This window comes from Eurosta solidaginis, chromosome 4 (assembly GCF_040869045.1).
Source record: "Eurosta solidaginis isolate ZX-2024a chromosome 4, ASM4086904v1, whole genome shotgun sequence".
In the NCBI taxonomy this organism is placed as follows: Eukaryota; Metazoa; Arthropoda; class Insecta; order Diptera; family Tephritidae; genus Eurosta; species Eurosta solidaginis.
In genome coordinates, this window is record NC_090322.1 from 120,092,981 (window position 1) to 120,108,637 (window position 15,657).

The 15,657-nt window shown below is 40.9% G+C and overlaps 1 protein-coding gene across 5 annotated transcripts in view; it reads right to left on the reverse strand.

The window, feature by feature from the left end:
• Nucleotides 1-3,431, reverse strand: part of LOC137250227 (uncharacterized) — a 102,910-nt gene extending 99,479 nt beyond the window's left edge. For all 5 annotated transcript variants that reach the window (XM_067782670.1, XM_067782672.1, XM_067782669.1 and 2 more), the window contains exon 1: nucleotides 2,107-3,431. In XM_067782670.1, the coding sequence (XP_067638771.1) occupies nucleotides 2,107-3,321 (1,215 nt within the window). In that variant the 5' untranslated portion in view covers nucleotides 3,322-3,431. The remainder of the gene's footprint in view (nucleotides 1-2,106) is intronic.
• Nucleotides 3,432-15,657: the final 12,226 nt, after the last annotated feature.

Consider the following 15,657-nt stretch of genomic DNA (forward strand, 5'->3'; position numbering starts at 1 on the left):
CTCCCCTAAGGTGGCCTACTGGGTTTACACAGCCATTGTGCGCCCTATTCTTCTTTATGGTGCCTTGGTCTGGTTGTTGTTGTTGTTGTTGTTGTAGCGATAAGGTTGTTCCCCGAAGGCTTTGGGAAGTGTTATCGATGTGATGGTCCTTTGCCGGATACAGATCCGGTACGCTCCGGTACCACCTCACCATTAAGGTGCTAGCCCGACCATCTCGGGAACGATTTATGTGGCCACATTAAACCTTCAGGCCATTCCCCCTTCCCCACCCCCAAGTTCCATGAGGAGCTTGGGGTCGCCAGAGCCTCGTCTGTTAGTGGAACAGGATTCGCCGCGGATAGGTGAGGTTGACAATCGGGTTTGGAGAAGCTATATATTGCGCTGGCAACCTGCAGGGTTGCGCTACACAGCCCCTTGAATCTGGTATTTTAGTCGCCTCTTACGACAGGCATACCTACCGCGGGTATATTCTGATCCCCTAACCCGCTGGGGGCCTTGGTCTGGTGGCCTGCTCTAGCTAAAAGTACCTATCTTAAAATGCTTCAAAAGGGGCAACGGAGTTCGGAGCTCTGCATTACCGGGGCTCTGGGCTCCACACCGTCTGAAGCACTAACACAATGCTATACCTTCCGCCTCTTGACCTGGTGGCGAAGGAAATAGCGATCATCGCCGCTCTACGCATAAGGGAAACAAGTCTCTAGTCAAATGGATCTAGTGGACACGCGACAATCCTGGGCACGAACGCCCCAGTCCCAATACCGGTACGCACTGACTACTGCACGCCAAAGAACGTCTTCGTTAAAAACTATAGTATATATATACCATCGCAACAAGAACATTAGACAACATACGGTACCGGGTGCCATCAAAATATTCATGGATGATTCTAAGCTTGACGGGAAGGTGGGCGCAAGCCTCTTTTCATCGGATCTGGGTCTAGAGGTCCCTTTTCGCCTACCAGATCACTGTAGTGTTTACCAAGCCGAAATGCTGGCAATACACAGGGCTATGAATCATCTCGGGTCTATGCCTAAGATTGTAAACGGGTGTTTATTTTCTCAGACAACCAGCCGCATTAAAGGCCCTGGACTCATTCGTCGACAACGCAAAGTCGGTCACTGAATGCCGCAGATATCTTAACCAGATGGCTCAGCACTTCAGTATCAGCCTTATATGGGTACCTGGGCACAGGGATATTGAAGGCAACTGCAGAGCAGACGAGCTGGCCAGAAGAGGCAGCACCGACCATATCCTTCCGGGAAATGATTCGGTAGGTACACCCATGGCCACTTTCAGGCTTCGTGTGAGCACAAGCACTATAAGAATTGCAAATGGACTATGGTCAGCCATATCATCGTGTGAGACATCCAGGCTAACCTGGCCCTCGTATGACAAGGGGCGCACAAGGGGCGCACAAGAGCCCTCCTGATTTTAAACAAATCAGTTCTATCGTCCAGAAGGACGAGGAGAGTGTTCAGCACCTTCTCTGTCATTGTCCAGCGCGTAGTAGGCATAGGTTGGCCATCCTTGGTAAACCTTTTCTACATGACCTTGCTGAGGTCTCTAGCTATGAAGTCAAGGCTCTAGCAATGGGCCCATCGGTGGCCTAAGTAGTGAGCTCTTACCATAGTGTCCAGATCAGCCCTCGCAACCTAACCTAATCTAAGCTAGCAGTGCCATGCTGTAGTATAGAATTACAGGCATACCTGCCGCAGGTGTATTCTAAGGCCCCTAAGACGCTGAATGAACATAGAAGTCGACAAAATTTGAACACCAAGGCGGCTGAAAGCTGGCGTACGTATTGGAGCAAGTTGCCTACTTAAATATATATTTTCACAAATCACCTAGCTCTTGAAATGCGATTTGGAACAGAAGTTAAGACGGAAGTGAAGAAAGATATACTATATAAAAGGCAAACCGTTCGTACTACAGTAGATAGTTGCTCATCTTTTTCAGTACAATTTTGCTGTTAAATCGAGAGAAGGAAAGTGAATTTGAAGGGGCAATATAATTCAAAGCAAACAAAAACATATACACTTTCTCATTTCACAATCATGTGCTCTGATTATGACAGAGCAAATCAAGTAAATTTATAAACTTACATACCAGTTCAGTCATATTGAATTCTTCTTGAGCTCCATCCATTGGCACACTCCCTGTCTGTACAAGTTGGCAATTCCCACCATTTTGCCAATCACCTTCAAGAAAATATGTGATAGGTTGTTGTTCGTTTGAATCTAGGTAGTGAGTCGTTGATGTCACCATCTGTTGAGACATGGTAGAAGATGCAGCAGGGGTTGCCGATCCTACCAGGTTGCAAGTGTTGGAAAACAACTCAACGTATTTTGCCAACTCACTTTTATGTAATCCAACATTTTCTAAAATACCATCTTGATTATTTGCTTTGCTCTTTGGCTTTCGACCACGTCTTTTATGTGGGCCGTTTTCAGATTTTTCCTTTTTAGGTTTACGTTGCGTGGCCTTCCTCTTTTTTGATACTTTCAATGGAGCAATAGGAGTAGCAACTGCAGCATCATAGTTACTGCTTTCGTTGTTGTTGATATTATTAAGTACATCCGTCGCCTGCAGTGTTTCCGTATCAGTATTTTCTACAAGTACTTGTGATATCAAACTAGAAAGCACTTCTTCGTCTTGTTTGTCACTGTAATCAGTAGTTTGAATACTACTTGATGTGGAAGTCATTTGTAAATGCTCAATTTTACTAGAGGTGCTAGGTTTATCTTCAATGGGCAAATCTTCTATGACACTGCTACCACTGAGTGAACGATTGTGCACTAATCCAGTCAGACGGCTGTTATACATTCGTTGTGAAGCATTCACCCCCCCTAAATCAATTGAAATTTCCATGTCACCTGAGCATTGCACTACTTGTGGTATTAATATTGAAACGGAAAGAGGCGCATCATCTTTGTGTTCCTTCCTCGATTCTATAAAATCTGCATAAAGGAATGATGATACAGACTTTCGTTTTCGTGGAGCTCGTCGTGGCCTTTGTGATATTTGGAACTCATCTCCACTAGACTCAAATAGCGACGTTGATGGTGAAGCCAGCACCATTTCGCGACAATCATCAATCGGATCAAGAATACTATCCTTACACTTTTCTAAACGGTTTTTTATGTCGACGAGTGAGGATACTGCATCTAACTTCGAAAGTTGTACTACCGGGTACCCCTTGTGTAGTTGTAAACACAGACGTTTACGTCGCTCTGATTTTACGTCTTCACTGTCGCGTTTCAATTCTGGACGATATCGGTATAATTGATCTTCGAGGCGTTGAAGATTATGATTTTCGGCCATATTTCCAACACGCCACACGAGATGTGTTTCTAATTTTTCAGTAATAATAAAAATAATTGTGGAGGGTCCACCAAAACACGGTTATAACGGATTCTTACAAATGGCGTAAATGAAACGTGTCACCGCCACAGATTTGACATTTCGTTAACCGTTTCGAGCGAATTTGAAAAACCCGGTAGACGAATTGTATACATTCACAAATCAATATACAAGATTGCGCATTGATGAGTTAGAAATTACTTCGTTCTTCGCATTACGTCACAGTTGACTTCTGCGAACAGCTGATATGCTGTTTTGATTGCAAAATCCAAGAGCATTGTGTATATTTATTTTATTTTAATTAATTTAATTGTTTTACTATAATGAATTTAACCGTAAATGAATCGTTCCTATTGGTCAAATATAATTTTGACATATCTAAACAAATATCGCCGAAACTTCGCTCACAATTGACAACATTACAAATCTGATTTACACAACCTAGACGTGTAACTGCCATGTGGGTTGCAGCGCCTATAGCTCAGAAATGGGCGAGGAATTGGGAAATGAAGTTGGCTACAGTACGATCACAAAATCGGTGTGTGTTGTTCGATATTATACCCAGCTTTTGCATGTGACTGTTCAGTCTACAGTGTCCTGTAAGAATAGCTGTTAGGATTCTTAGGTTATCTCTCGAGAGGTCTACTAATGCCCTATACACTTTTAATAACCATTTTAATTTTTACAGAACGTAGAATTGAAGGACACCATCTGAATAACACCGGAAATAAAGACTCCATAACGTATAGTGGTGTTTATAAAAAGATTTAGATATATTAATAATCATAACATGTATCAAATGTATTTTAGGCTGCTATAAGTAATTATATTATATAATTATAAAATATTAATTCATATTGCATATTTCTTTCCAAATCTTCGGGAGTGAAATGCACTTCACATATGCATGCTGTTTTCAGATTCAATACGTCCTTTCGGCGCCAAAAAATGAAGCCATTTCTTAGCCACTACTGCATCCTTTGGGAAATGGAAAAATCTTCATTTGTTTTCACTGGTTTTCTTGTTGTTGTTATCACACCCAAACACAGAACAATGCATTATTAATATAATTATTAGTTAAAACTTTCACAAATATACGTATATCAAAGAGCGGCTAAATGAAAATGAGCAATTGCTACGTCATCAAAAACAGCTGATTTTTTTTTTACATGCGCAATGCCTAATCTTCTGTTTGTGATTTCCCTGAAATAGTGGTGGGTAATGACACTATTTTTTGAGTGTTAACACAGTACCACAGGCACACTTTGCAGTGTTAACACATTGTGTTGACACAATTGTGTTATAACTGATTATCGAAAGTCGATATGAGTGTAGGCACAATATCAGAGCACAGTACTGTGTTACTTACCTCTAACGCCACGTTTGACGCCATTTAGAAGAGTAAATCATGGCAACATTTATCTTCTTTCATACTCCAATTTTTCAAAGTCATATCATCTGATCAAGAGGATAGTAAGTGCCCCTGCGGACACCATTTTTTTATGAAAAAATCAAAATAAAATAAAAATTATGAGAGCGCAGTGATAATTTTAAAATCTTTTTAAATGTCATTACCCTCTCACCGGTTTTACCTTGTAATATTTGTATCATGTGTATAAATATGTTTTGAGTGAAGTGTCATTGGAAAGCAATACAATCAACACACAAGCACAATGGAATATGTATGTATGGGCACTTACGATCTGAGTGTCATTCTCTGTGCTAAAGAGCGTGTTATTGTATTATGAGCATTTACCAGTTTGAGCGGCATTTCACAGTCAGCTTTGTGCCATCGAGTGTGCCACTGTGCTATAAATTAATCGATAAGTGTGCGTGTGCGTGCCGCACATTACTGAGTGTTAACACAATAACACAGCACAGTGCTGTGTTACTCAGCCTCGACACGATGACGATTTCACAGAGTAGCCAAAAGTAAAATATTGCATACAAATAACTGATAATAAAATTTTACTATGGCAACTCCGATAAAATTCAACCGCGCAACTGGTTTTCCTCGTGTTCCATTGGAACATGAACCTGATACGGATAGATATTTAACATGCAAATGCAACAACGATTTGATCCATATGGCACATTGCTGTTGCGTTTGCATATTAAATCTCTATCCGTATATGGTTCATGTACCAATGTAACACGACGTTTATGTATACATCAAGGCGAATTCAGTAGAGGTGGTGCTATTCCAACAGCTGATTGTTTTTCTTGATAATTTTCCATACAAAGCCTTGTACAACAATATGTCAGTTAATCGAAATCAATGAAAATTTTATTTTGACTTGACATCAAGGCGAATCCATACCAGGTGGTGGCAAAGCGAATTCAACCAATTCGCCGTGCAGAAGAATGTCAAGACCAAAGAAAATTTTCATTGATTTCGATTAACTGACATGTTGCAGTACAAGGTGGTGTATGGAAAATTATCAAGGAGAAGCAATCAGCTGTTGGGATAACACCCCTTCAAAAAACACGAGTACCCATAAATAATGTAAGGAATACTCCTTTGGGAGTATAGGAGTGTTCCAAAACTAATCTGTATGCTTACAAAAAATGTACTCCAATCAACATTGCGATGTCCTAGCAGAGGAGTAGATGATCCCAGAGTACATACGTGAGAGTACTTTCCAAAGTACTTTCACTGTAGTACTCCGTGGAGCACCCACAGAGGTTCATATGCCGAAGTGAATTTAATTTAAAATGAAAGTAAATGAAGAGCGGCAATACAACTTTTATATTTAGCATTTGCGTAAATAAAGAAACTAATATTTCTCTATACATACTATAGAATGTATACATAAAACCAGTGCGCGGTTGCATTTTATCAGAGTTGCCATAGTAAAATTTTATTATCAGTTATTTGCATGCAATATTTTCTTTTTGGCAACTCTGTTCGATCAACATCGTGTCGTGATCTCTGTCGTTAAAAAACGAGCAATGATCGGCTGACGGTGGTCCGCAAACGCATTGCAAAGGAGTATTAGCCGTGTTTTTTAACACGCGTATATCCGTTTACGCTTAAACTTTATATGGACTGCTAAGCGACAAACTTTAAATACACCTCTGAAATTGCTGCGCATAAATTTTGTTACGGTCTGCTGTTATGGTCTACTTGGTAGCGTTTTCGTGCGAACACACCTAATGACTAGTGATGGGACCAAAAAGTTGCGATGCAATAGTATCGAAACAAGAAAAAGAAAGACCGGCGATCACTATAAATAAATAAATAAATAGCCACGAGTTTTCCGGCCGGGAAAAACGCAAGAATTAGCTTTTTACTTGCGCAGTTAATCGGAAATTTTTATAAAACCAAAAAGGTTTACCGCAAAACTAGTCCTATAAGGCGTTATACCAACGAGATGATTTGTGATTTGCTTCAGCCTAAATTTTGGCGGCCCTGCGACCATACCAAAAGGATCGTATAACATCTAGAACACAACTTCAACACCAAAGGCGTCAAGCTCAGAGACTGCTTCATTAGCACTATTGCTTACCTCAACTGCACGTCCCCAACCATACTCAACTCATCGCAAAACACCCTCGCGTGCTGTGCATATTTGCAAGAGAGTATTGTGAAGAACCAAAGGACTGCAACGAGGAACCGCCGGCCGATACACCCAACTACCAAAGAATAAACCGGGAAATGCCCAGAAACTAGGAAGAGTCGATAGCGCAAAGTACCGACGCAGTCCATTCCGACAAGCCTCGTTTTTACTCGTCTATTTCGGGGTGGTAATAAACCTTACAACGGTTGTGTGGTGGTGACACAAGCTCCACGTATAGAATATCCAGTTGAAGTAGGTCGGCGTTTCACAGTCACACCTAGTGAGGAGAGTTCTAGTGATTCGGATTCGGACGGCACTAAACTAAATGGTGATGAGAACCCTTGTTATCCGAAGATAAACCCCTTTCTCTACGTTTACGAAGTACACTACCATCTTCGGAAAAGCGTCCGACACTACCTCCGTCTCCAGGGCCAGCAGTACGCTGCAGCGTAATACAACGAACGCCAAAATTACCAAGTCATCCAGATCGTAAAGGTCAGCACGAAGTTTTATCGCCACCAGGTTCACTCGATTACCTCGGACCAGAGCGCAACAACCACCAACACAGCGCGCCCAAGACCGCGCGCCATAACCAACAACGGCGACGGCTTCACCAGCAACAACAACATCACCAGTAACCACGCCGGCAGAGGCCCATGGTACGTACTCTGGCGGCTATGTAAGTACCAGCAAAGTATAAACTTAGATATAATTAGCTAAAAGAAACTTCTAAGCAGTACTTAGAGAGTTTTATACAGTCCGGTTAAACCATTTAACAAGGGTCGATTTTTTCGTCAAATTTTATTATTGAATACTTGAAATTGTTAGCTTTACAACAAAGGGCATACATTTTTTATATCATTTTAATAATATATTGTGTTGCTTTAAAATCTTGATTTATTTTGTTGCATAGAGAGCTGCTTCGGCCGTTGTTTGGTAATAAAAAAAAAATTTATTGTTTTTTCATACCTACGCGTTTTGACGCGACAGCGCCATCCTCAGGGTATTCTGTTTTTATTAACAATAAACATGAAAATAGCAATTAGTTATAAACACACTTAATAATTTTCTCTCAATATAATTGTTTTTCATTGCGTGTTGACTCACCATGTAATGGTATTTGCAAAAATATATACAGCCCAATTCTAAAAGAAAATTCCGTGCGAGTTTTTTCCCTTCTCCCATTCCTCGTATTCTAAATAAAAATTCCTTGTGAGTTTTTTTCACTTCTCCCTTTCCTCCTATTCTGAACAATGTTCGAAAAAGCGGAAACCGGTTATGGGAGAAAAGTAGGTATTATGAATGTGAGGGAGAGGGAGATTTCTCTACCATTTCATAAGAGTTTTTTCACTAGTTAAATTAAAGGGAATGCATCAAAATAAATAAAAAAAAAAATAAATGTAAGGCGCGATAACCTCCGAAGAGATCTAAGGCCGAGCTTCTCTTCCAATTTGCGTCGTGCTCCTCTTGATTTTCCCTACAAATTGGCCGGGCGGGACCTACATGTTTTATGCCGACTCCGAACGGCATCTGCAAGGCAGATGAGTTTTCACTGAGAGCTTTTCATGGCAGAAATACACCCGGAGCGCTTGCCAAACACTGCCGAGGGGCGACCCCGCTTAGAAAAATTTTCTTCTAATTGAAAAACCTTATTTCTAAAATTTTGATGTTGCTTTGCCCGGGAGTTGAACCCAGGGCATACGGTGTGATAGGCGGAGCACGCTACCATCACACCACGGTGGCATCAAAACAGTTAAAGGAAATTGGTTCTTTTAAGAAAGAACACTTATTTGTACAAACTTGTGCTAAAATATGTCTTTACATTCTACCCCAATATTCTCACTGTTAATACAACAACAACAACAACCACAATATTTATTTTAAGTCGAAAAGTATGTCATAAGCAACGGTAGAGCTCTTGGTATACATATTTGATGCAGCCATCCAGAAATTGTGCAAGGATTTTTTAATAAGGCTTAAATGGATTTTGGCATATGAAGAAGTAGGAATTCAACTCAACTTGGCCGCCAGAAAATTGCTTTGCTGAACGAAAGCAGGCAACTCCGGCAGATTTTGTGTTATGCGGCCGTCTTCTTCTTATGTTCCGCTGTTGATGTTGCTGTGGAGCCAATTCATTACTAATTTCAGTGAATACCACATGAAATGCAATTAATACTGTGCATTGTTTATATTTTATTTCTTAATTTCCAACAAATTTGCAACAATAATTAAACTTTTCAATCTTTTAAACAAAATAAGAAATGTGCAACGAAATTTCAATTGACAAAACAGCTGACTTCGAAAATTCGAAATTCCTGTTCCCCAATTATTGTTCTCCCTAGGAGAACAGAATTGGAGGAATTTTTCCGCGGGAATAAAAAAATCCGCGAGAACAAAATTCCGCGAGAATATTTAGAATTGGTCTGATAGCTAAATTGATAAGTTTCTCCTTACTTTGTACATGCTATTCTAACATCACAAAAATATTAATACATATAACATTTCTAACACCAGTACATTAAACATTAATTTAAAAATATATCACAGTTCTTTTCCATTTTGAATCAAGTTTATTAATTTTATTTTATCACCGCAGTATATGCACTATTTGTGTTGTTTATATCTTCTTTGAAGTTTATGACGTTTCTCAGCTGTTGTTGTATACGTAAGGTTTCCAGTGTTAGTCGTCATTTTTCTTTTCGCTATATGTCCAATATTTTAGCGTTGGTGAAATCAGCTGTGTGATTGTTGCTTGACAGGTGTTTTGCAAGTGCTGCTGTATCCTTTTTATTTTTGGCGTCCATTTCATGTTCATGTAGTCTTATACCCAACGCTCTTTTTGTAGTGCCAACGTAGCTCTTGTTGCATTGATCATTTTCATTGCCTTTGCACTTTATTTCATATACCACATTATTCTGATCTTCGTTTTGAATTCTATCTTTAGTTTTCGTAAATATTTTGTTTAGTGTGCTATGTGGTTTGAGAGCATAACTTATGTTTTCCTTTTCTACAATTCTTTTTAGTGTGTGATTGTTTGTCAACCCTGGTACGTATGTAACGCCAATATATTTTCTTGTTGTTGAATTCTCTTGCTGTGTCTTTTCATTGTTATTCGAACTTTTAATATGATTTACTGTCGTTTCCATGAGCCGTTTTACGAGAGCAGTCGGGTAGCTATTTTTGAAAAGAATATTTCTTATTTTTTCATAATTTTCTGCTGTAAATTCATTGTCGCTTAGAATCTTCATTTTCCGAATTAGGCTAATTGCAGTATTTGTTTTTTGTTTCCATGGATGGTTTGAGTGGTAGTTTATTATTCTACCCGATGCAATAGTTTTTGCATGCCAATTCAATGCAATCTTTCTATTTCTCCGATGTATCTCTACGTCTAGGAAGGCAATCTTGCCATTGTTCTCTTCTTCTTTCGTAAACTGTAGTTTGGTATGCTGCGCGTTTAGAGTATTCAATATGTCTTCCACGTCCTTTATCTTTACTATTGCAAATATGTCATCATCAACATATTTCTTATGTATTTTACATGTATGTTTTTGCCTTTCAATTCAGCTAAGCTGTCGTCCAAAATTTTGTCAAGTACGATATCAGCTATCGTTGGGGATAATGGGTTACCCATGGGCAACCCATAAATTTGATGGTAAAAAGTATTATTGTATGTAAAATAGTTGTTGTCCTGAAGACAAAATTCAAGAATCTTCTGGAATTGCTTTCTTTCAACATTTGTATGCTCTTCTAATTTATTCCATTTTTGTATGATGGTGCGTATGGCTAGGTGTATTGGAATGTTGGTGAATAAGGATATAACATCAAAAGAGATTAGCATTTCGTCGTCTAGAATTTGAATGTTCTCTATTTGATTTCTAAGTTGGAAAGTGCTTTTTAGGTTGTAATCTTCCGATACTATATTTTTTTAAATATTTCCAATATATTTAGATAAACTGAAACAAGGTACGTTCGTGGACGAGGAAATCGGTCTAAGAGGTAAGTTTGGTTTATGTGTCTTAGGAAGTCCGTACAATCTCGGTGCGTTGGCGGCTGATGATGTCAATTTGTATTTCTCTTTTACGCTGATTTTTTTCTGTTTAAACAGGTCATTTATAATTAAATTATTTTTCCGCAGTAACTTTTGGGTGGGATCACTTCTTATAGTTTTGTACGTTTGCTTGTCATTTAGCAATTGCCCCATTTTCTGTTCATAGTCTTTTTTATACATTAATACAGTTTTGTTGCCTTTGTCTGCCTTTGTTACTATTATGTCATGCTTGTGTTGTCTAATGAATTTTTGGGTGTCGGCGTATATCTTTAGTAAAAATTTTTCCTTTGCACTGTTTCTGATTTTGTTTTGGTATGTGTTAATTTTTGCAGCGAGATTACTCCTAGCCATATCTTTTTCTCTTTCATCGTCAATTTCTTGTATACCTTGTTCTAAATCGGCAACGATATGTATCAGGGAAAAAGTCTTCCTTGATACGGGCAGTGCAAACTTGTTTCCAAGAGACAGTAACATGCGTGACTCTTGTGGTACATCGATGCTAGTTTTATTTATGAACCACTCCTCATTGTATCTGATGCCAAATTTACTAATATTTTTCCAAACTTGCGTTTTCAGCTTGTTCTTATGTGTCTTTTGAGTATTAGCGGCAATTGTTTTGGAAAATTTATTATGATTTTTCAATATTTTTTCAAAATCTGCTTCTCCCAGTCTATTACGTAATATTTTCTCTGCCGGTCTTTTAGTATTTGTAATAATTTTGATGCTTATATTTGCTTCTTTAATTTCTAAATTGACGATTTTCGAAAGGAAATATTCTTCTAATTTTTCTAATTCACGCTGACTGGTGTCTAACTTAAAGCAATGTTTGAGCTTTCTCGTCTTGCCCTGTAGGTGTGGGGGCACAATGCCATACTCCTTACATCATAGTAAGAACTTGAGTCTCTCTTTTTGCTTCGAAAGTGTCATAAACTTCAAAGAAGATATAAACAACACAAATAGTGCATATACTGCGGTGATAAAATAAAATTAATAAACTTGACTCAAAATGGAAAAGAACTGTGATATATTTTTAAATTAATGTTTAATGTACTGGTGTTAGAAATGTTATATGTATTAATGTTTTTGTTATGTTAGAATAGCATGTACAAAGTAAGGAGAAACTTACGGATTTAGCTATATATTTTTGCAAATACCATTACATGGTGAGTCAACACGCAATGAAAAAATATTATATTGAGAGAAAATTATTAAGTGTGTTTATAACTAATTGCTATATTCATGTTTATTGTTAATAAAAACAGAATACCCTGAGGATGGCGCTGTTGCGTCGAAACGCGTAGGTATGAAAAAACAATAAATTTGGTTTTAATACCAAACAACGGCCGAAGCAGCTCTCTACGCAACAAAATTAAATTTGGAATGTTTAACGGTCTGTCCGTGACATCCGGTTCGGCCGGATGTTGTTTTAGTTTGAATTTATAAGCGATTTGAGTCGGTCTCTGCGCTTCTGTCAGGGTTTTTTGATGTTTGACAGCTTTCAGTTTTGATAGGCATGATAGGAACTTTTTTCTGATTATGGCGCAGCAACAGTAAGGTTGGCAAGGACCCGCCCACCCGACAATGAATAGCCACTGTGCACCACCACATCATGCCGACCGCCTTCCTTACTGCTTCCACCGAAAATGCGATTCCATAACAGACGGCGCCCAACGTGGTTCCTGAGGCGCCGGGTGCGAGGGTCTCTCCAGGTCAACTTGTGAAGTTGACCATCCCACCAGTCCGAGTGAGCTGCCACCTACGTTGCGGTGGGATGGTTAGACGGATCAGGGTGTCCGGAGTGATCATCGTCTCCGGTAGCTGAGGGATCCACCGGACTTCACGTCAGTCCTCCGGATTTTTGTATTCACCCGAAGAGGCAGTGCTGAACGCACCTAGTTTTTTGTAATTGGGATTTTTTTTTGCTACCGGAAGTTGTCCGTTAGTCGGCTTGGATTTTTTTTTGTACAAATTTTTTTTTAGTTTTTTTTGTTTTAGCCGAATTAGTGTTGTCTGGAGTGAGTGTGTGTGTGCGTGTGGTACGGACCTCAGCTTATCCCACGTCCCAGGTGGTAGTTTAGAACACCACCTGGACTGTGACGGAGTGAGCCGGGATTCAGAGTGACACTCCTTCCTGTCCCACCAGACTTGGGGAGCGGCTCCGAAACCGCTCCACCCATTGCGGCGGAGGTAGGCGGGGTGTCCAGTGAGAATGGACGGGAGGCCTCAACACCCCCAACCAGTCCCAGGGGCGAGCCCCTGGAGACTGCCCCTGCGTTGCGACTGGGCGTGTTGAGACCAACCCGTGTGTGTCTGGAGTGACCCTAGTGGCCCCAACCAGTCTCGGAGGGGGGCCTTAAGACCCCCTCGCATTGCGGTTGGGAGCACTAGGGACAAGTATGAATGTATTTGTGTTGTTTCTGTTTGTATTTTCCTGTACCCCAAGTGCCTTCGGGAAGGGGATGCCAGCATTCCCATTGATTACATAATATAGATATATATAACTAGTAGTTATTCTCGTGCATTTTTTTTATAGATATATAAATTTTTTTTCTTCAACAAACCATCGTCTGGAAACAGAAGTGTGGTTTGAACACTAGGATTTGACAAATTGCATTTTTTTAACTATGTCGCGTGACCAGTCTTTTGGGCAACCGGGCCGGAATACTCCGTTCGGGAGTGCGGGGAATTTTAGGGTGGTAATAATAGGGGGGCTTTCCCCAAGGCCAAGCGTCACTTGGTGGTACACACCCCAGTAGGTGGACAATACGGAGATCCCGCGGGAATGAACATGGGCTCGGACCTGAATGACCCTCGCGATAAAATGGACAGACCTGTAAGCACCAGTAATCTTAATACGCCCCTATTAAACGCACATGATATCTCGGGGCTAATGACCAATGTGTCGACTTATGCACCGGATGGAGCTGGTGCCTTACCATTACACCAAGGAGTTGGAAACTTTGGAGAAGCTCCAGGGGACCGGGCGAATACCCCAGGAATGCAGAACGAAGCTTCTCGTGGAGACTCGTGGGTGGAAGTGCTCCACCGACTGTTCCAGGCTTCGCAGGAGGAAATGCGGAGGGAGATGGAGTCAATCAGAGACAATATGGACCAGCTCAACGCCGCTCTCGAATCTGCGCAGCAATCAATTCATCAGAACCAGAACGCAAATAGGATGGACCGTAACCCGCTCCAAACAGTAGTACCACCAATGTACCCTGCTCCGAGCAGCATAGTAGTGAAACCGCAGGAGTGGAAAATCGCGCACTGGTAGCGTAGCAGATTTCCTTTTTAAGCTAGACACCTTGTGTGAGCGCACACAATGCACGGACGAACAAATAATGGCTAGTTTCCACCTGTTTCTTTCCGGACGGGCCGAAGAATGGTACTGGCTGTTCACGAAACAAAACCCAAATGGGACCTATGCCTTTTTGTGCTACTCATTGAAAAGAGAGTTCGGTACTTTGAAAACGGACCACGAGATCATGACGGAGATCTCCATGCGTAAGCAGAAAGCAAGCGAGTGCTATGACGTGTTCCACGCAGACATTATTTCCTTGAACGCGCGCTTAAGAGAACCCATGTCGGAGGTTCTACTGATTGACATAATAAAAAGAAACGTCAACAGTAGCCTTAAGCTGATGATTTTCAACGCAGATGTAAGGACCCTTCATGATCTACGCGATGTAGCACGCAGAGGTGAACAAGTGCTGAAAGAAAGCAAGCTGTTGGGAGCGACTTACCCAGGACGGCATGTAAACGAAGCACGCGTGACAAGCCCGGACATGAGGATGGAAGGCGAGGATTGCGAATTGGATCCGCAGATAGAGGCGCTGGAATATCGACGCAACAGGAGACCGAATTATTCGGGAATCGAATGCTGGAATTGCCAGGCAATGGGCCACTCATACATATACTGCGAGGAACCCATCAGGAATCCTTTTTGTTTCAAATGCGGCCATAGGGGAGTATTAACTCCAAAATGCCCTAGGGACCATCGCAGGCAGGGAAGCCAGTACCCGAACCAGAGGGTGAATCTCTGCATGGAGGTGGTGAGCTTCCGAGGTGCAGTAGTACCCTGGCAGAAGAACCCTCAAACGTGATAATAACTTACCCTGACAGTACGGACAATTCGAATAGTTCACAATCCGAGAGTCAAACGTCAATACTGCAACGCCAGCATAGGGATGTCGCTTGCCAGACGCAATTTTCACCAAGTCTAGAAGAAAGGGAACCTAGGTATGAGCGAATAAGACATACCATTTTTGAACAATACCCGGTATCGAACAATATTTTGAAGTGCAGGAAGAGATACCACAGGATAGTACAGGAGCGTGGACTACTGCAAGCCACCACGTTAACGCTTACAGAGGATGAAAGGCCCCTCGTAAAGGCTAAGATTAAGGATAGTTTTCTTGTAGGGCTGTTGGGCTCGGGAGCCAACGTCTCCATCTTAGGAAAAAATGGATTAGAATTCCTAGAGGATAACGGCTTCGATTATCAGCCCTTACATTCGTTCGTATATACCGCGGGCGGCAACAAGCAAAAAATGTTAGGCTCAGTATCTCTACCGGTTACCTTTAAAAATATCACAAGGTTATTCGTTTTTACCTTGTCCCTTCACTTCTCCAAGAAGCCCACTTCGGGGTAGATTTTTGGAGAGCATTTGCGTTAGCTCCCGAAATATTC